The following is a 13,687-nucleotide window of genomic DNA, read 5'->3' as shown; positions in this document are numbered from 1 at the left end:
CAGCCAATGGGAGCCCGGGGCTACGTAGGCCAGCCCCGTTCCAGCAGCTAGGCGGAGCGTGGGCGGGGTTCCCCGGACGCTGCAAGAGCTCGCGCCCGCGCCCACCCGCTGGCGAGGCCGGCGGCCGCCGCACCAGCAAGCAGGTGAGGGGGGCCAAGCTCAAGAGGTGGGGGCCGAGGGTGGGATGCTGCGTTCTGAGTCCCAGAGCTGCTCTGGGGGACTTAGCCCCGGGTTTGGGGCGCGATGTTGTGGGACTCTAGCCAGCAGGTCCTCCCCGCAAGCCTGGGAGACGTTGAAGCAACCCCTTTCGACGGGAGAGGGGGTGGGAGGGACAGCAGCCTGGAGCCAAGGGATCTGTGGCTGTCGGGAAATCTCCGGGGCCATTGGCTGCAGCTGTCCCAGGTCCTGACGCCCTGCCTCGAGACATGAGCCCCCTGCCCACAAACACAAGGAAAGGCGTGCAGTGACTGGTCCTGCCCCCAATTTCTCTCACACCACTTGAAACCCTAGGGCCCGCAAGAATCCATCTCCACTCTCTCAGCCTCTACTGAGAACTGGTCACTGGGGTGGATGACTCAGCTGAGAGCAGGAATGAGGGGTGAATGAGAGGTTCCCACTGGCGTGGTATAAATGACTCCGAAAATCCACGATGGTGCCTGGACTGGGCCAGGGGTGGGAGACGTGAGGGGCCTAGGGCATGGGAGGGCAGGAAGCTCAAATCAGGGCGAGGGGTGGAAGTTCTGGGAGGCAGCAAGGGCAACATTCACACCCTTGTCCCAACCCCTGCTCTCCCTCCGCAGGCCTGGAGCACACACTGCTGTGAGGCAACGGAGGTGGGGGCTCCCGGTCCCTGAGACCCCAGTCCCGCACGGAAGGCTCATGGAGCCCGGGGCACGCGGGGCCCTTTGCTCCAGGGCTAGCAGATTCTTTCTGGACCTGTAGGGCGCCGCCCCAGTCTAGCCACAATGGCGCACAGTTTTGCGGTGGGCTTCGACCCACTGGGCCTTGGAGACCTAAGCTCGGGCTCTCTGAGCTCCCTCTCCTCCCGAGGCCACCTGGGCAGCGACTCGGGCTCCGCAACGCGATACCTGCTGAGGAAGCAGCAGCAGCGGCTGTTGAATGGGCCCCCCCGCGGAATCCGAGCCTCATCGCCCATGGGCCGTGTCATCCTCATCAACTCTCCCATCGAAGGTGGGGGCGGGGCCCAGCTTGGGCCGGGAGCTAAGGGTGGGGGTAAGGGGCAGCAGCACTAAGTAGGAGGAGGCAGAGCCAATATGGGTGGAGGAACCCAAGAGATGGGAGTCTTAAGGATGTGGGAGGTGGAGGGTCTCTGTTTACCCTTATACTCTACCTTAAAAACACTTTCCTTATGTTTAGGCCAATCCTTTAGTGTTGCAGGGCTGTAGAGAGGTCAGAGGTGGGAGATAGGAGCCCGGAGGCACGGAAGAGTGTGTGTGGTATGCTAGCCCCCAAGTGAGCAAGCTAGGGTATTGAATTGGCCCCTCCATCCTATGGACTCTGCCTTTCTCCAATCCCTTTGTGTACGCCTTTGGTGGGGCGCAGGATAGAGAATGATATAACCCCACCAACCAGCCCATTGTGTGACCAGCTCGGTGCGGGGCTGTGAGGAGTCAGTGCCCAACTGAGCAGACAGAATTTAAGATTTCAGGTGCAGAGGCCCCTGACCAGTTCATTCAGGACAGCGTGCGACTCTTGATCTCAGGTCATGAGTTCAAGCCCCATAGTGTGTATACAGATGACTTCAAATAAGTAAATAATAGGGGCGCCTGGGTGGCTTGGTCGGTTAAGCGTCCGACTTCGGCTCAGGTCATGATCTCACGGTCCGTGAGTTCGAGCCCCGCGTCGGGCTCTGTGCTGACAGCTCAGAGCCTGGAGCCTGTTTCAGATTCTGTGTCTCCCTCTCTCTCTGCCCCTCCCCTGTTCATGCTCTGTCTCTGTCTGTCTCAAAAATAAATAAACGTTAAAAAAATTTTATAAAAAAAACAAGTAAATAATAATAATAATAATAATAATAATAATAATAATAATAAAAGATTTCAGATGCAGAAGAAAAGAAATAGAGGTAGAGCAGCAAATGTTCCAAAAAGTGGGGAGAAGAGGAGGGTTGAGGGTCAGGAAGAGAGCCCCAGTGGGGCACCTGGGTGGCGCAGTCGGTTAAGCGTCCGACTTCAGCCAGGTCACGATCTCACGGTCCGTGAGTTAGAGCCCCGCGTCAGGCTCTGGGCTGATGGCTCGGAGCCTGGAGCCTGTTTCCGATTCTGTGTCTCCCTCTCTCTCTGCTCCTCCCCCGTTCATGCTCTGTCTCTCTCTGTCCCAAAAATAAAATAAAAACGCTGAAAAAAAAATTAAAAAAAAAAAAAAGGAAGAGAGCCCCAGGACTGAGCCCAGGTACCTAACCAGGGCGTACCTAATCTTCTGTAGTTGCCCAATGCTGTTTCATTGCACTCCTGTTCTATACCAGCCCTGCTTAGGTCCTGTAGGGGACCTAGAGAAAAATAAAGGTCAATCGTCACCTTCCAGAAATTTACAGGGTAGCAGAGCTTAGAGACAGAGCAATGAGAACAGCTGCTGCTGGGGTAGAGGTATCCCAGATAAGGCTGGAAGTGGAAAACAAGAGTACAAGTTGCGGGGTGGGGGGGGGGGAGATGCAATTAGGAGACAGCCAGGCTGCAGTGACAGATGTGAGGCGACACAGAGCTAGTGAGTAAGGCAGGACCTTGAATGCCCATGGGGAATGGGGACCCCCCTGGGGTTGGGCTCTCTGCCGGCCAGATGCCATAAATGTCTCCAGCTCCCCTTTTGTCTCTCAGCGAGCAGAACTCCCCTGGCTGGATCCCAGAGTGGGCTTTTCAGACCCTCTTCCTCCCCTCTGACCCAGCTGGGCATCTCTGTTCTCCTCCCTGGGCCACTGGGGCAGGGATAGCCATGTTGCTCAGGCAGCAGGCTTTCCTGCCTCAGTGGCCCAGCATGCCCACCCCCATCATCTACTATGATGGGCCTCTCCCCTAGGTGAGCTGTAGGGCACTGCTGAGGGTCAGCACTGTCATTCGGGTCATGGAGCAGAAGTCCTCAGAGGAGCTAGGAGACATGGTAGGGGACAGGGAAGGCACTGGGGCAGGACCCTTGTAAGTCCCATTGTATTAAAACAACTATGTTTTACCTCCCCTTCACAACCACGCACACCATGCCCAGCTACGATGTAACAGCTCTGTCCACTGTCCTGCTAAAGATCCTCTTGCAGAAGTTCCAGGATTGCTCTCTCTTTCTGCCTCACCCTAGAGCCCCAGTGCAGCCAGGAGAGCAGGGTCTCCCAGCAATGGGAGGACTGGGGCATTGCTCTGACCTGCCAGCCCCTACCCTGTCTGGGCTGGGAAGCTCTGAGCCCAGAATCTTCCCCCTCTGCCCGAGCACAAACATCTCCCAATTCACCGAAGCCTGGAACCTCTCCCCCTTGTTACTATTCAGACCATTCCAGAGGCCTAAAATAGCTGATAAGGGAGAGACAGTGGGAAGGGAGAAACTGCTACCCACCTCACCCCCACGGGTTCCCACCAGCTCCGCAAACTCGGCTGGTCCCAAAGGAAATGCATCCTCTAATCCAAACCAGCCCTTTCTCTTCACTCTCCTTGTTCATTGGTCTATTCACTCATTCATCCCTTTATTCTTTTACTCATTCAAAAAAGACTTAGCAGGGGCGCCTGGGTGGCGCAGTCGGTTAAGCGTCCGACTTCAGCCAGGTCACGATCTCTCGGTCCGGGAGTTCGAGCCCTGCGTCAGGCTCTGGGCTGATGGCTCAGAGCCTGGAGCCTGTTTCCGATTCTGTGTCTCCCTCTCTCTCTGCCCCTCCCCCGTTCATGCTCTGTCTCTCTCTGTCCCAAAAATAAATAAACGTTGAAAAAAAAAATTAAAAAAAAAAAAAAAGACTTAGCAGATATCAAGTGCTGCGCAGCACATTGGAGATATATTGGCAGAAAAGAATTACAAAGTCCCTACTGCGATTGAGTTTACAATCTAGTGGAAGGAGACAGACAATAAAATATGAATAATCAGCATGTGAATAAATAATATATGAATAGGCAAATAATGAGAAAGGATGGTAAGAATCTGGGAGGTACTAATTTGGACGGTACGACAGAGTAGCGGTTCTCAAACTTTGGAATACATCAGAATTGCCTGGGGTGGGGGGGGCTTGTTAAAAGACAAGTTGCTGGGTCCTACACCCAGAGCTTCTGATTCATTGTGTCTGCAGCGAAGAGCCAGAGCACACATTGTTGTTATATAATTTTTAAGACTTTATTTTGAAGTGATCTCTATACCCAACCTGGGGCTCGAACTCATAACCCCAAGACCAAGAGTTGCATGTCGTACCAACAGAGCTAGCCAGGTGCCCCAGGTATACATATTTTTTGAATAAGTTCCTGGGTGCCGCTGCTGCTGTTGGTCTGGGGAGCATGCTTTGAGAACCGCTCTAATAGAGACCCTCTGGGAAGAAGGGAAGGGACTTCTTCAGGTAGGGTAGTCCAGGAAGGCTTCTCCGAGAAAGCGGTGTCCGAGCCAGGAGGGGCTGCAGAATGGATGCTGGCTTTACAGAAGTCTGGACAAGAGTATCAAGGATGGAGGGAACGCTGAAATGATTGGCCCGTGAGAGGAACAGGAAGGAGGTCAGTTTGGCCAAAGCTCAGTGAGGTTAGGGATGGTGGCCAGAGGCGAGGGTAGGGAGGTGGGCAGAGGACAGCCCATGGAGGGCCTTACCGGGCATGGGGGGCTGTGGAGTTCCTTCTAGAAGCCGGAGCAGGCATTGGAGTTCTCAATAAGCAGTCTACTGCAAAAGCTGGCTCTGGCCACTGTAGAGAATGGTCTAAACGAGGCAAGAATGGAGGTGGGGAGACAGTGAGGAGGCTGTGAGTGCCTAGAGGGAGAGGTCGGTGGCCCAGGCTAGGGTGGTGGAGGTAGAGAAGTTTCCATCCTCAGAGCCCCCAAGCTCCTATGCTCAAAACCCCAGTGTGGCATCCCCCGGCTCAGGGCCCTAGGAAGGCCCCAGGGAGGGCCTGAGAAGGAAGAGGGTTGGGGGGCAGGAAAGCAATAGACTCCTTGGCTGGGTTGAGACCTATACAGTCAGAGTCAGCCAGGAAGCCTTAGAATATCGCACATCTCTGTCCTGCACCATCCATGCCCACAGGCTGCCCTTGGAGATTTCTTCCTGAGCTGTTCTGCTCATGTATTGTAACCTGATTTCTCTTAGATCACAGAGAGAGAGAGAGAGAGAGAGAGAGAGAGAGAGAGAGAGATTTGTCCCCCACAAAGACCATTAGAGTAAGCCTTGTTCAAGAGGAAATCTCATCTTCTCACCTTCTCACCTGAGACCTAGCTTCCCTCTGCAGTCTTCTTATTTTTCTCTAACCAAAGGCCTTCTCAAGGACCCACCGCAGTGCCTTTACTCACTCCATCCCCTTCTTCATTAGTGCCCTCCCTTTCTGCTCCCCCCCTCCAACCAAATCCCACTCATCTCAGTCTTCCAAATCATTTTCCCTGACAGCTCCAGCCCCTAGGGACCCTGCTCCTCTGACTTTTCCCAACACTGATGGAGGGGACCCCTCTGGGCTCTGGGCACACGCTGCAACATAGTGGTGTTTTGGGTTTCTCTCCTCATATAGTCAAGTAGCTCCTAGAGCCCTTACCTCCAGAATCACAGAGTTGAAGAGATAGAAGGAGCCTCGGGGATCCGTCCACAATATCCCAGACAGGGACTTATCAGGGGTCAGCTTGTATGCCTCCAAAGATGGGGAACTCATTATCTCTCCAAAACTCATTCCATTGTCTGACAGCTGAAGGTTTTAGATAGGTAGCCTCTATCTCGGGCTTGGTTCTGTCCTCTGGGTTACACAAACATCTAATGCCTTTCACAGAATAGCTCTTCAACTGTTTGAAGATTAGCATACTCATTTCTGTGCAAGCCGAAGAGCCCAAATTTGCTCAACTCTGCCCTATCGAATGGAATCTTGAACCTCTTCTCTATCCATCTGACCCTTAGAGTGACAGGATTTTTAGGAATTTGTCCTATCTCAGGCCTGTGGGTGTGAGAAGCTGAGTAAGCATTAGAAACACACACACACCTGCACACACGAACATGCGCGCACACACATACGCACACACGCTCGCCTATATAAGGGAAGGAGAACAGTGGCTTCTACTGTGGGGTCCTGTCCTGCCTATTCCCACACTCTCCCTGGCCCATGGCCTCAAAACCACTGATAGGGAACTCAGAAATTGGCTGCCCTCAGGCCTTAGAGCTTTAGGTATCTTTGCCTAGAAACCCAGCCTTTGCAGGCCCCAACCTGGGAAACCCAGGGGCCCTCTGTGCCCAGAAAGGACATGGGAGTCATGCCTATGTCCCTCCCACCCACACCACCACACAGCCAACAGTGATGAGAGCGACATCATCCATGCGGTCCGGGTGGAGAAGAGTCCAGCAGGGAGACTGGGTTTCAGTGTGCGGGGCGGCTCGGAGCATGGCCTGGGCATCTTCGTCAGCAAGGTGGAGGAGGGAAGCAGTGCAGGTGAGCAGGGCTCCCAGGAGCGAGGTTCTGGCTTAGGGTGGTGCTCTCATCAGGGATGGGAGGAAAGGGTCCTCAGCTTTGGAGGGCCCGATCCAGTGGGGACATGGGGCCCCCTCCCAGGGTGGAGTGGGCTAATGGACAGGTCCCTAGTCTCATAAGGACTACTCAGACCTCACCCGGGGATCCCCAATTTCACAGAAGAAGTTTTACCCCAGGGAGCCTTGTGTGGTGGCGGGAGGCTTAGCTTCACCCTGGAGGACTTCTCCCAAGTGGCCCCTGCCAGCCACGCCCCTCCCCTGGTGCAGAGCGGGCCGGCCTGTGCGTGGGGGACAAGATCACGGAGGTGAATGGGCTGAGCCTGGAGAGCACCACCATGGGCAGCGCCGTGAAGGTGCTGACTGGCAGCAGCCGCCTGCACATGATGGTGAGGCGCATGGGCCGAGTGCCGGGCATCAAATTCTCCAAAGAGAAGACCACGTGGTGAGAACGCCTGGCCCCAGCCCTGGCTTTTCCCCTCCCCATCCAGCCCCCCCCCCCCCCCCCCCCCCCCCCCCCCCCCCCCCCGCCGCAGGAGAGGCCGAGGTCACAGGGCTCTGCGTGGAACTTGACTAGTATGGCTTCTACTCTTCCCTCCACCCAGGGCACCGGAAACACAGGGATCCCAAGGCCTGACCTTGAAATAAGACAAGGCCGTGTCTCTCCCCAGCCCTCCTCCCAACCCTGCTATCCCAGAGGCCAGCGGCCCTGCCCCCAACACCACCCGGCCTCTGCTGTGAGCCTGGGGGTGGTAACAGCATCTCCCCCTCAGGGCTTTTGTAGGGAGTTGGGCACGATGGAGCTGCAAAAAGAGGAGATCCAGGTCGTTTTCCAAATTTGGCGAAATCTACATCCCACTGAACGTCTCTGGGCTGGGGAGTCCCCCAAGGCAACCTCTCCTTTCCCGTGCGGTTGTCAAGGATGCTGGGAGGAGGGGGGGGGGTGGTGGTGGTGGATGGGGGTCCCAGGTCGAGGGCCCCTTGCTGTTGTCCCAGGGTGGATGTGGTGAACCGGCGGCTGGTGGTGGAGAAGTGCCGATCAACGCCGTCTGACAGCGGCTCGGAGGATGGCGTGCGGCGCATCGTCCACCTGTACACCACGTCAGACGACTTCTGTCTGGGCTTCAACATCCGCGGGGGCAAGGAGTTCGGCCTGGGCATCTATGTGTCCAAGTGAGGGCTGGGCGGGGCATGCAGTGGGCGGGGATCAACAAGCGAGGCCTGGCCAATGACATGTCCAAAGGAGGGCCTGGGTCAGGGGTGGGGTCTGGAGAGGGGTGGGGGGCTCGGGGAGGAGAGCCAAGGAGTTTGGCTGGGGCATCCCTGTATGAGTGAAGAGAGTCTGGACTAGGGTGAGAGAGGGCAGGCTAGGCAGCCGACCAGACCGCCTCCTGTCTGACCCCAGAGTGGACCACGGTGGGCTAGCCGAGGAGAATGGCATCAAGGTCGGGGACCAGGTCCTGGCGGCCAACGGCGTCAGGTTCGACGACATCAGCCACAGCCAGGCCGTGGAGGTGCTGAAGGGCCAAACACACATCATGCTGACCATCAAGGTGGGCAGGACTGTGGGTATCAGGGAGAGGCCAGACTATAGGAAGGACTTCCCCGACCGCTCTAGTACATCATTATGCCCATCGCTCTACAGTCTACGGTTTTACCATAGCCATCGGAAAGGCAGGGCAGGCATTGCGCTCGTCCCTGTTTCGCGGAAGAAGAAACTGAGGCTCAGAGAGGCAGAGTAACTCAGGAATCCCAGTCCATTACTCAGCTGGTCAGTAGCAGGGCCTGGGTCCAGTCCTGCTCTTCAGATGCCTAGGGCAGTGCCCCTTCATATGAGTGGTGGAGGACCTGGGCTGAAAGGAGAAAATGTCCCACCCAGAGGGTGGGGTGGTAGCCGTGGCTTTGGGCAGGACGTGGGCACAGGGCAAAGAGGCTGGGCTGGGGCCAGAGATTGGATTTCAGGGGAGGCACCTGCATTCATTATTCATGTGGGTCTCACACTTGCCTGAGGATCAGGTCTTTCTCACTCTGTCTCCAGAGGAGGTGACGTCTCGCTCTCGGCTAGTGCCCAGTCCCAGCCCCTGCCCCGCTCTCTTCCCTTTCCCAAGCTTTCACCCACATTGCCCTTCAGGGCCTCCTCTGCCATTCCTCTACTTCTGCAACCTTATTTCCCATCCCACGATCCCCCCCCCATCCCGTTTCTCCCTTTCCTTCCTCTCACATGACCCCAAACACTCCTCCTCTCTCCCGCTCTGCCCCTCATTCATCCACTGAACATTTTCGAGTACGTTCTACATGATGGCCACTATGACAGGTACCGGGGCTGCCACGGTGAACAAGACAGGCAAGGTCTCTGCTCCTCGGGGGAGACGGACACACTAGATGCGGGCCAACTGTGACAAGTGCTACACTGTAATTAACAGAGAGGTGGGAGGGGTAATTTGGGAAGGCCCTTTTACCCAGAGCGGTCAGGGCAGGTCTCTCTGGGGAAGTGACACCCGAAGAGGGAGGAGCTGGCCAGAAGGTGAGTTGAAGGAAGAGAATCAAGGCAGAAGGAACAGCAAGTACCAGGCTCTGAGGTACAGAGGAGTTTGGCATGTTGAGAAATAAAGCAGCTTGTTTGTCTAGAGCATGATGAACTTGGAGGAGAGAGAGAGATGGGGTTGAAAAGTTTACTCCTGTCCCATCACTCCCCCTTCTTAACCCCATCCCTTCTCACCCACCCCCTTCTCATCTTCCCTCACCCACCCCTCCTCCCTCCCACCCCCTTTCTCATCCTTCCTACTCACTTACCCCCCTTCTCATCCCCCTTCTCACCCACCCCCTTCTTGCCCACTCCCCCATGCCTTCCTATGCCCACCACACTCTTCCCAGGAGACTGGCCGGTACCCTGCCTACAAAGAGATGGTTTCTGAGTACTGTTGGCTGGACCGATGTAAGTGGCTCAGGTCCATGGGCTGGAGGGAAAGGGCTGAGGCCCAAGGGTGGGTCAGAGTCTCTGAAGAATAATTGGGCAGGAGGAGCAAACCTCCTTGGGACTTTCACACCACCCAGCGCCATTTCTGGGCTCCCCTCCGAGTTGCTGCAGGTTTGGTTTCAGGCTCCCCTTGGCTCTGGGGTCCTGCGGTGAGTGGAGGAGAACTGATTTGCCTAAGTCAGTGGCAGGACTGCTGAGCACCGGTTCCCCGGAGCCCGTGCTTCCAGCCCTGGCTGCTGCCCCACACTACCCCCCCCCCCCACCAAGCCCAGGGTGGTCTGCAGCCTGGCCTTCCCCTCAGCCGCCCCCGCCTTCCCCACTGCCTGCAGTGAGCAACGGGGTGCTACAGCAGCTGTCCCCGGCCTCTGAGAGCAGCTCCAGCGTCTCCTCCTATGCCTCCAGTGCCCCCTACAGCTCGGCCGAGGGCTCGGGCTCCCTGCCCTCCGACCGCATGGATGTCTGCCTGGGGCCTGAGGAGCCGGGCGGTCGGGGGCCAGGCTGGGGGCGGGCGGACATAGCCATGCAGACGGAGCCCGATGTGGGGGGCCGCGTGGAGACCTGGTGCAGCGTGAGGCCCACCGTCATCCTCAGGGACACAGCCATCCGCTCCGATGGGCCCCGGCCTGCCCGCCGCCTCGATTCTGCACTCTCGGAGTCCCCCAAGACTGCCCTGTTGCTGGCTCTGAGCCGACCCCGGCCCCCCATCACAAGATCCCAGAGCCACTTGACCTTGTGGGGTACGTAGGGGGATAGGTGGCTGATGTTCTCTCCGAAACTCCCAGTCCCAAACCTGCCTCGCGCCTTGTCCTGGGCCCCAAACCTCCCTTTGCTCCGGGCCTTGACCCAACCTCAGTTGCAGCCCCAGAATACACTTCGATGCTGCTCTGGGCCCCGTTTTAAATCAGTCCTGGACCCCAAGCCCCAGTTTGTTTTCCTGTCAGTTTTGGGCCCCAAACCAGTCCTAACCCATCCCTTCCACCCTACACACACACACACACACACACACACACACACACACACACACACCAGCCCTCTTGGAGACTCCTCGAAGAACTGGAGCTGTGGGGTGGGGGAGGGTGGAAAGTTGGAGGAGGACACCCACCCCTACCTCCAGCACCACCTCCCCACAAAGCTGCAGGTCCTGTCTGCCCCCTACTCTCTCTCCTCTCTGTCCCTCCTCATACCCCTGCCCCTCGGCCTTCCCTTGTGCCCACCACTCCAGCCCCGCGGGCGCTCCCTCATGTCTGCAGAGGAGAAGAGGCAGAGGAAGAAGGAGAAGTTGGGGTCTCCTGGGGAGAAGGGAGCCCTGCAGCGCTCCAAGACACTGATGAACCTCTTCTTCAAGGGAGGGCGGCAGGGGCGGCTGGCAGGGGACGGGCACAGAGAGGCCTGGACGCTGGACAGAGGGACCCCGGCCAAGCCCCGCCCTCGCCTGGACCCGGAGAAAGGTAAGCGCCATGCCGGTCAGGTGAGATGGGGTGGACGCAGGTGGGGCCCACGTTGGCATCCAGCAGCTCTGGGTTTAAATCCCACACTGCTTATTACGAGCTGGGAGTAACCCCTGGCCCCTGTAAGCCTGTTTCCTTATGAGTAAAGTGAGAGTGATGATACCTATTTCTTTAGGAATAGTGAGGAATAAGTGTATGGATGGATGTAAACCACTTAAGGACCTCGTCTGGCAAATGGAAGGTGCTCAGAAAATGTAGTGGTTATTGTTATGCTGTCTCGTCTCCCCACTTTCCAGAAAGGAAATTTGTTAGAGGCACAACATAGCAAGGAAGTTGAAGGGCTTGGGTCAGATCCCTGTGCCCTTGGTGCTGAGGTGGGTAGGGCGCTCCTCTCCTCGAATACGTGGCTACATCTCCCCTGGCCAGAGCTCCACAGGCCCTACCCAGCTCTAGAACCATCCTTGAGCAAGGTCAATTTCTACATCAGGGCCCAAGCAGAAGGGCCTCGGCAGGCTCCACTATGTCAGGGGCTTCAAGGACCCTCAGAGAGGGCCTCTCGTCTCTCAGGTGAGGTTCAGAGGCTGGACCGAGAGTGGAGGAGTTGAGACGCTTGGGGTTGTATGGGCCAGAAACTCAACTCAAATTAGGTTTAAAAAGCACTGCTTGGCTCAGCTACTGATGTAAGTGGGTCTACAGATTTAAACACTCTCATCAGACATCTGCCCCCTTCATCTTTGGTTCCGTTTTCCCCTGGGTTGGCTTCATTATCATATAGGTTTTGCCCAGAGTTAAGATGGCCACTGTTGCTTAGCAACCCAGGGACAAGAAAGCTTAAATAGTTCCGGCTGAGGTCCTAGGTTCTCACTGACCCAGCGGGGACCACATGCCCAACAAATGGCTGTGGGGTGGGGTGGGGGGGTGCTCTCATGGGCCAGCCTGTGTCTTGTGCCCACTCTGGAGTACATGCGCTGAGAATGGGGGTCCCCAGGTGAAATCGGGGTGCTGTTTCCGGAGGGGGAATGGGTGTTGGGTAGGAGCTGGCCCTGCCCCTCCTGGGGGGCTAAAGTGAGAGTCTCACGGGAGAGACTCTTTAAATGAGGCCAGGCCAGCTTCCACCTCTTCAACCCATCTCTTTTTCCACAGCCCCCGGGGCCCTGCTCTCTCCTGATTCTCCTCCCATCCCTCTGGCCTCTCCTCTCTCTCCTCCAAAGGCTCTTCTTTTTTTCTCTGTCCCTTGAAGGTAGGTGCACCCCCCCACCTTCCCTTCGGGGTTCTTCCCCCCATATATTTGCCTCTGAATGAGTCTCCACAAGCAGAGGTCAAGCTGTACCCTCTCTTGGTCCCAAACCTTCACGGACTTCCACTGCCTATGAATGAAGTCCCTAGTTGACCATGGCCCCAAGACCTTCATGGCCTGGCCTCTGGCCTCCCCATTCCACCTCCTCCCAGCCTGAGCTTTTCATCCCAGCCAGTGATCCAGCCGTCCCTGAGCCCCCCCAAGCCCCATTTGCAGATTGGGAGCCAGGGCCTTCAGCGTAACCCTTCTTCTCCACGGCAGGGGCAGTGGGGCCCGTGCAGAAGTTTGTCACATGGAGACTGAGACGCGGTAATTCAGCATCCCTTTAGCAAGGCCTGGTGACAGAGCTGCAGATGGGGTGCATGTTGGGGGCTGCTAAGGAGCTTTGGGCTAAACTCAGTTGGGGCCAAGTATGGGGGACCGGGTGCGAACTGAGGGCAGCTAAAAGAATTGGACCAAGCTTACTCAGAAAGACAGGGCTGCAGACAGATGTTGGGGTATGTTTTTGAGGACTGGGGAGCTTGGTTGGGACTCCCAAAGACAGATTTTGGGGGCGGTGAGGGAGCCTGTGCTAGAACTCCAATGAGTACTCTGACAGTGCATGTTCGGGGGCCCAGAGGGCACTGGGCTAGGACACCATTAAGGAACAGACTAGTAAAAGGGTCTGTGATGGGGGTCATGGGGTCTGGACTGGTGCTCCACTGGTGGGCAGATTGCTATGGGAGGCCATGGAGGGGAGAGTCCGGGCTAGGCCGGGATGTTGTCAGGGGCACCTAGGCCTCTCACGGACCTGTTCTGGGGTCCGACCCAATTGAGAGAGGCCCCTACTTCCCCCTCGATGTCTCCTGGCTCCTTCATCATACACCTTCGTTCCTGCCCTACAGAGCGGGAGAGGGGCCGGGCCCTGCTCTCTGCCAGGTCTGGGAGCCCCTCTGGCCAGCTGCCTGATGTGGATGAGCGGGTGCAAGCCTGGGAGAGCCGACGGCCCCTAATTCAGGACCTGGCCCGACGGCTGCTGACTGACGACGAGGTGCTGGCAGTCACCCGCCACTGCTCCCGGGTGAGCTTCCAGCCTGCCCCCAACTCCAGCACACGGTCACCCAGCCCCTCGTTCATTCAGGCCACTGTCTCCGGCTATCTGGGATCGAGGCCGTGAGGTCAGTGGTCAGAAAATGCAGGAGTCACTCCTGTCACACACACACACACACACACACACACACACACACACACGCTGAGCTTACAGGCAGGAAGGGGAGTTACAATGACTAGAACCTAGACACCCATAGTGACAAAACATGAGAACATAACCCAAGAGGTACAAATTAGGTCTAGGGGGGCCTCCTGGAGGAGGT

The 13,687-nt window shown here is 56.9% G+C and overlaps 1 protein-coding gene across 10 annotated transcripts in view; it reads left to right on the top strand.

Moving 5' to 3' along the window:
- The first annotated feature begins 45 nt into the window (after window positions 1-45).
- The window catches only part of PDZD7 (PDZ domain containing 7), a 19,878-nt gene continuing 6,236 nt past the window's right edge, over window positions 46-13,687 (top strand). For 3 of the 10 annotated variants that reach the window (XR_006587232.1, XR_006587231.1, XR_006587233.1), the window contains exons 1-11: window positions 50-143; window positions 801-1,191; window positions 6,438-6,578; window positions 6,884-7,058; window positions 7,610-7,786; window positions 8,019-8,166; window positions 9,488-9,548; window positions 9,920-10,327; window positions 10,813-11,038; window positions 12,597-12,644; window positions 13,220-13,395. Coding sequence is in view for 2 of the 10 variants with exons in the window: in XM_006938098.5 (XP_006938160.4) it covers window positions 966-1,191; window positions 6,438-6,578; window positions 6,884-7,058; window positions 7,610-7,786; window positions 8,019-8,166; window positions 9,488-9,548; window positions 9,920-10,327; window positions 10,841-11,038; window positions 12,597-12,644; window positions 13,220-13,395 (1,758 nt within the window). In the remaining 8 variants the exon portion in view is untranslated. Of the gene's footprint in view, window positions 144-800; window positions 1,192-6,437; window positions 6,579-6,883; window positions 7,059-7,609; window positions 7,787-8,018; window positions 8,167-9,487; window positions 9,549-9,919; window positions 10,328-10,812; window positions 11,039-12,181; window positions 12,279-12,596; window positions 12,645-13,219; window positions 13,396-13,687 lie in introns of those variants that run through there. The other 7 variants (XM_019813734.3, XR_006587229.1, XR_006587230.1 and 4 more) reach the window with 5 other exon arrangements.

Source organism: Felis catus, chromosome D2 (genome assembly GCF_018350175.1).
Source record: "Felis catus isolate Fca126 chromosome D2, F.catus_Fca126_mat1.0, whole genome shotgun sequence".
NCBI classification, from domain to species: Eukaryota; Metazoa; Chordata; class Mammalia; order Carnivora; family Felidae; genus Felis; species Felis catus.
Note: the sequence above shows the minus strand (reverse complement) of the source record. Positions and strands in the feature narration are given on the sequence as shown.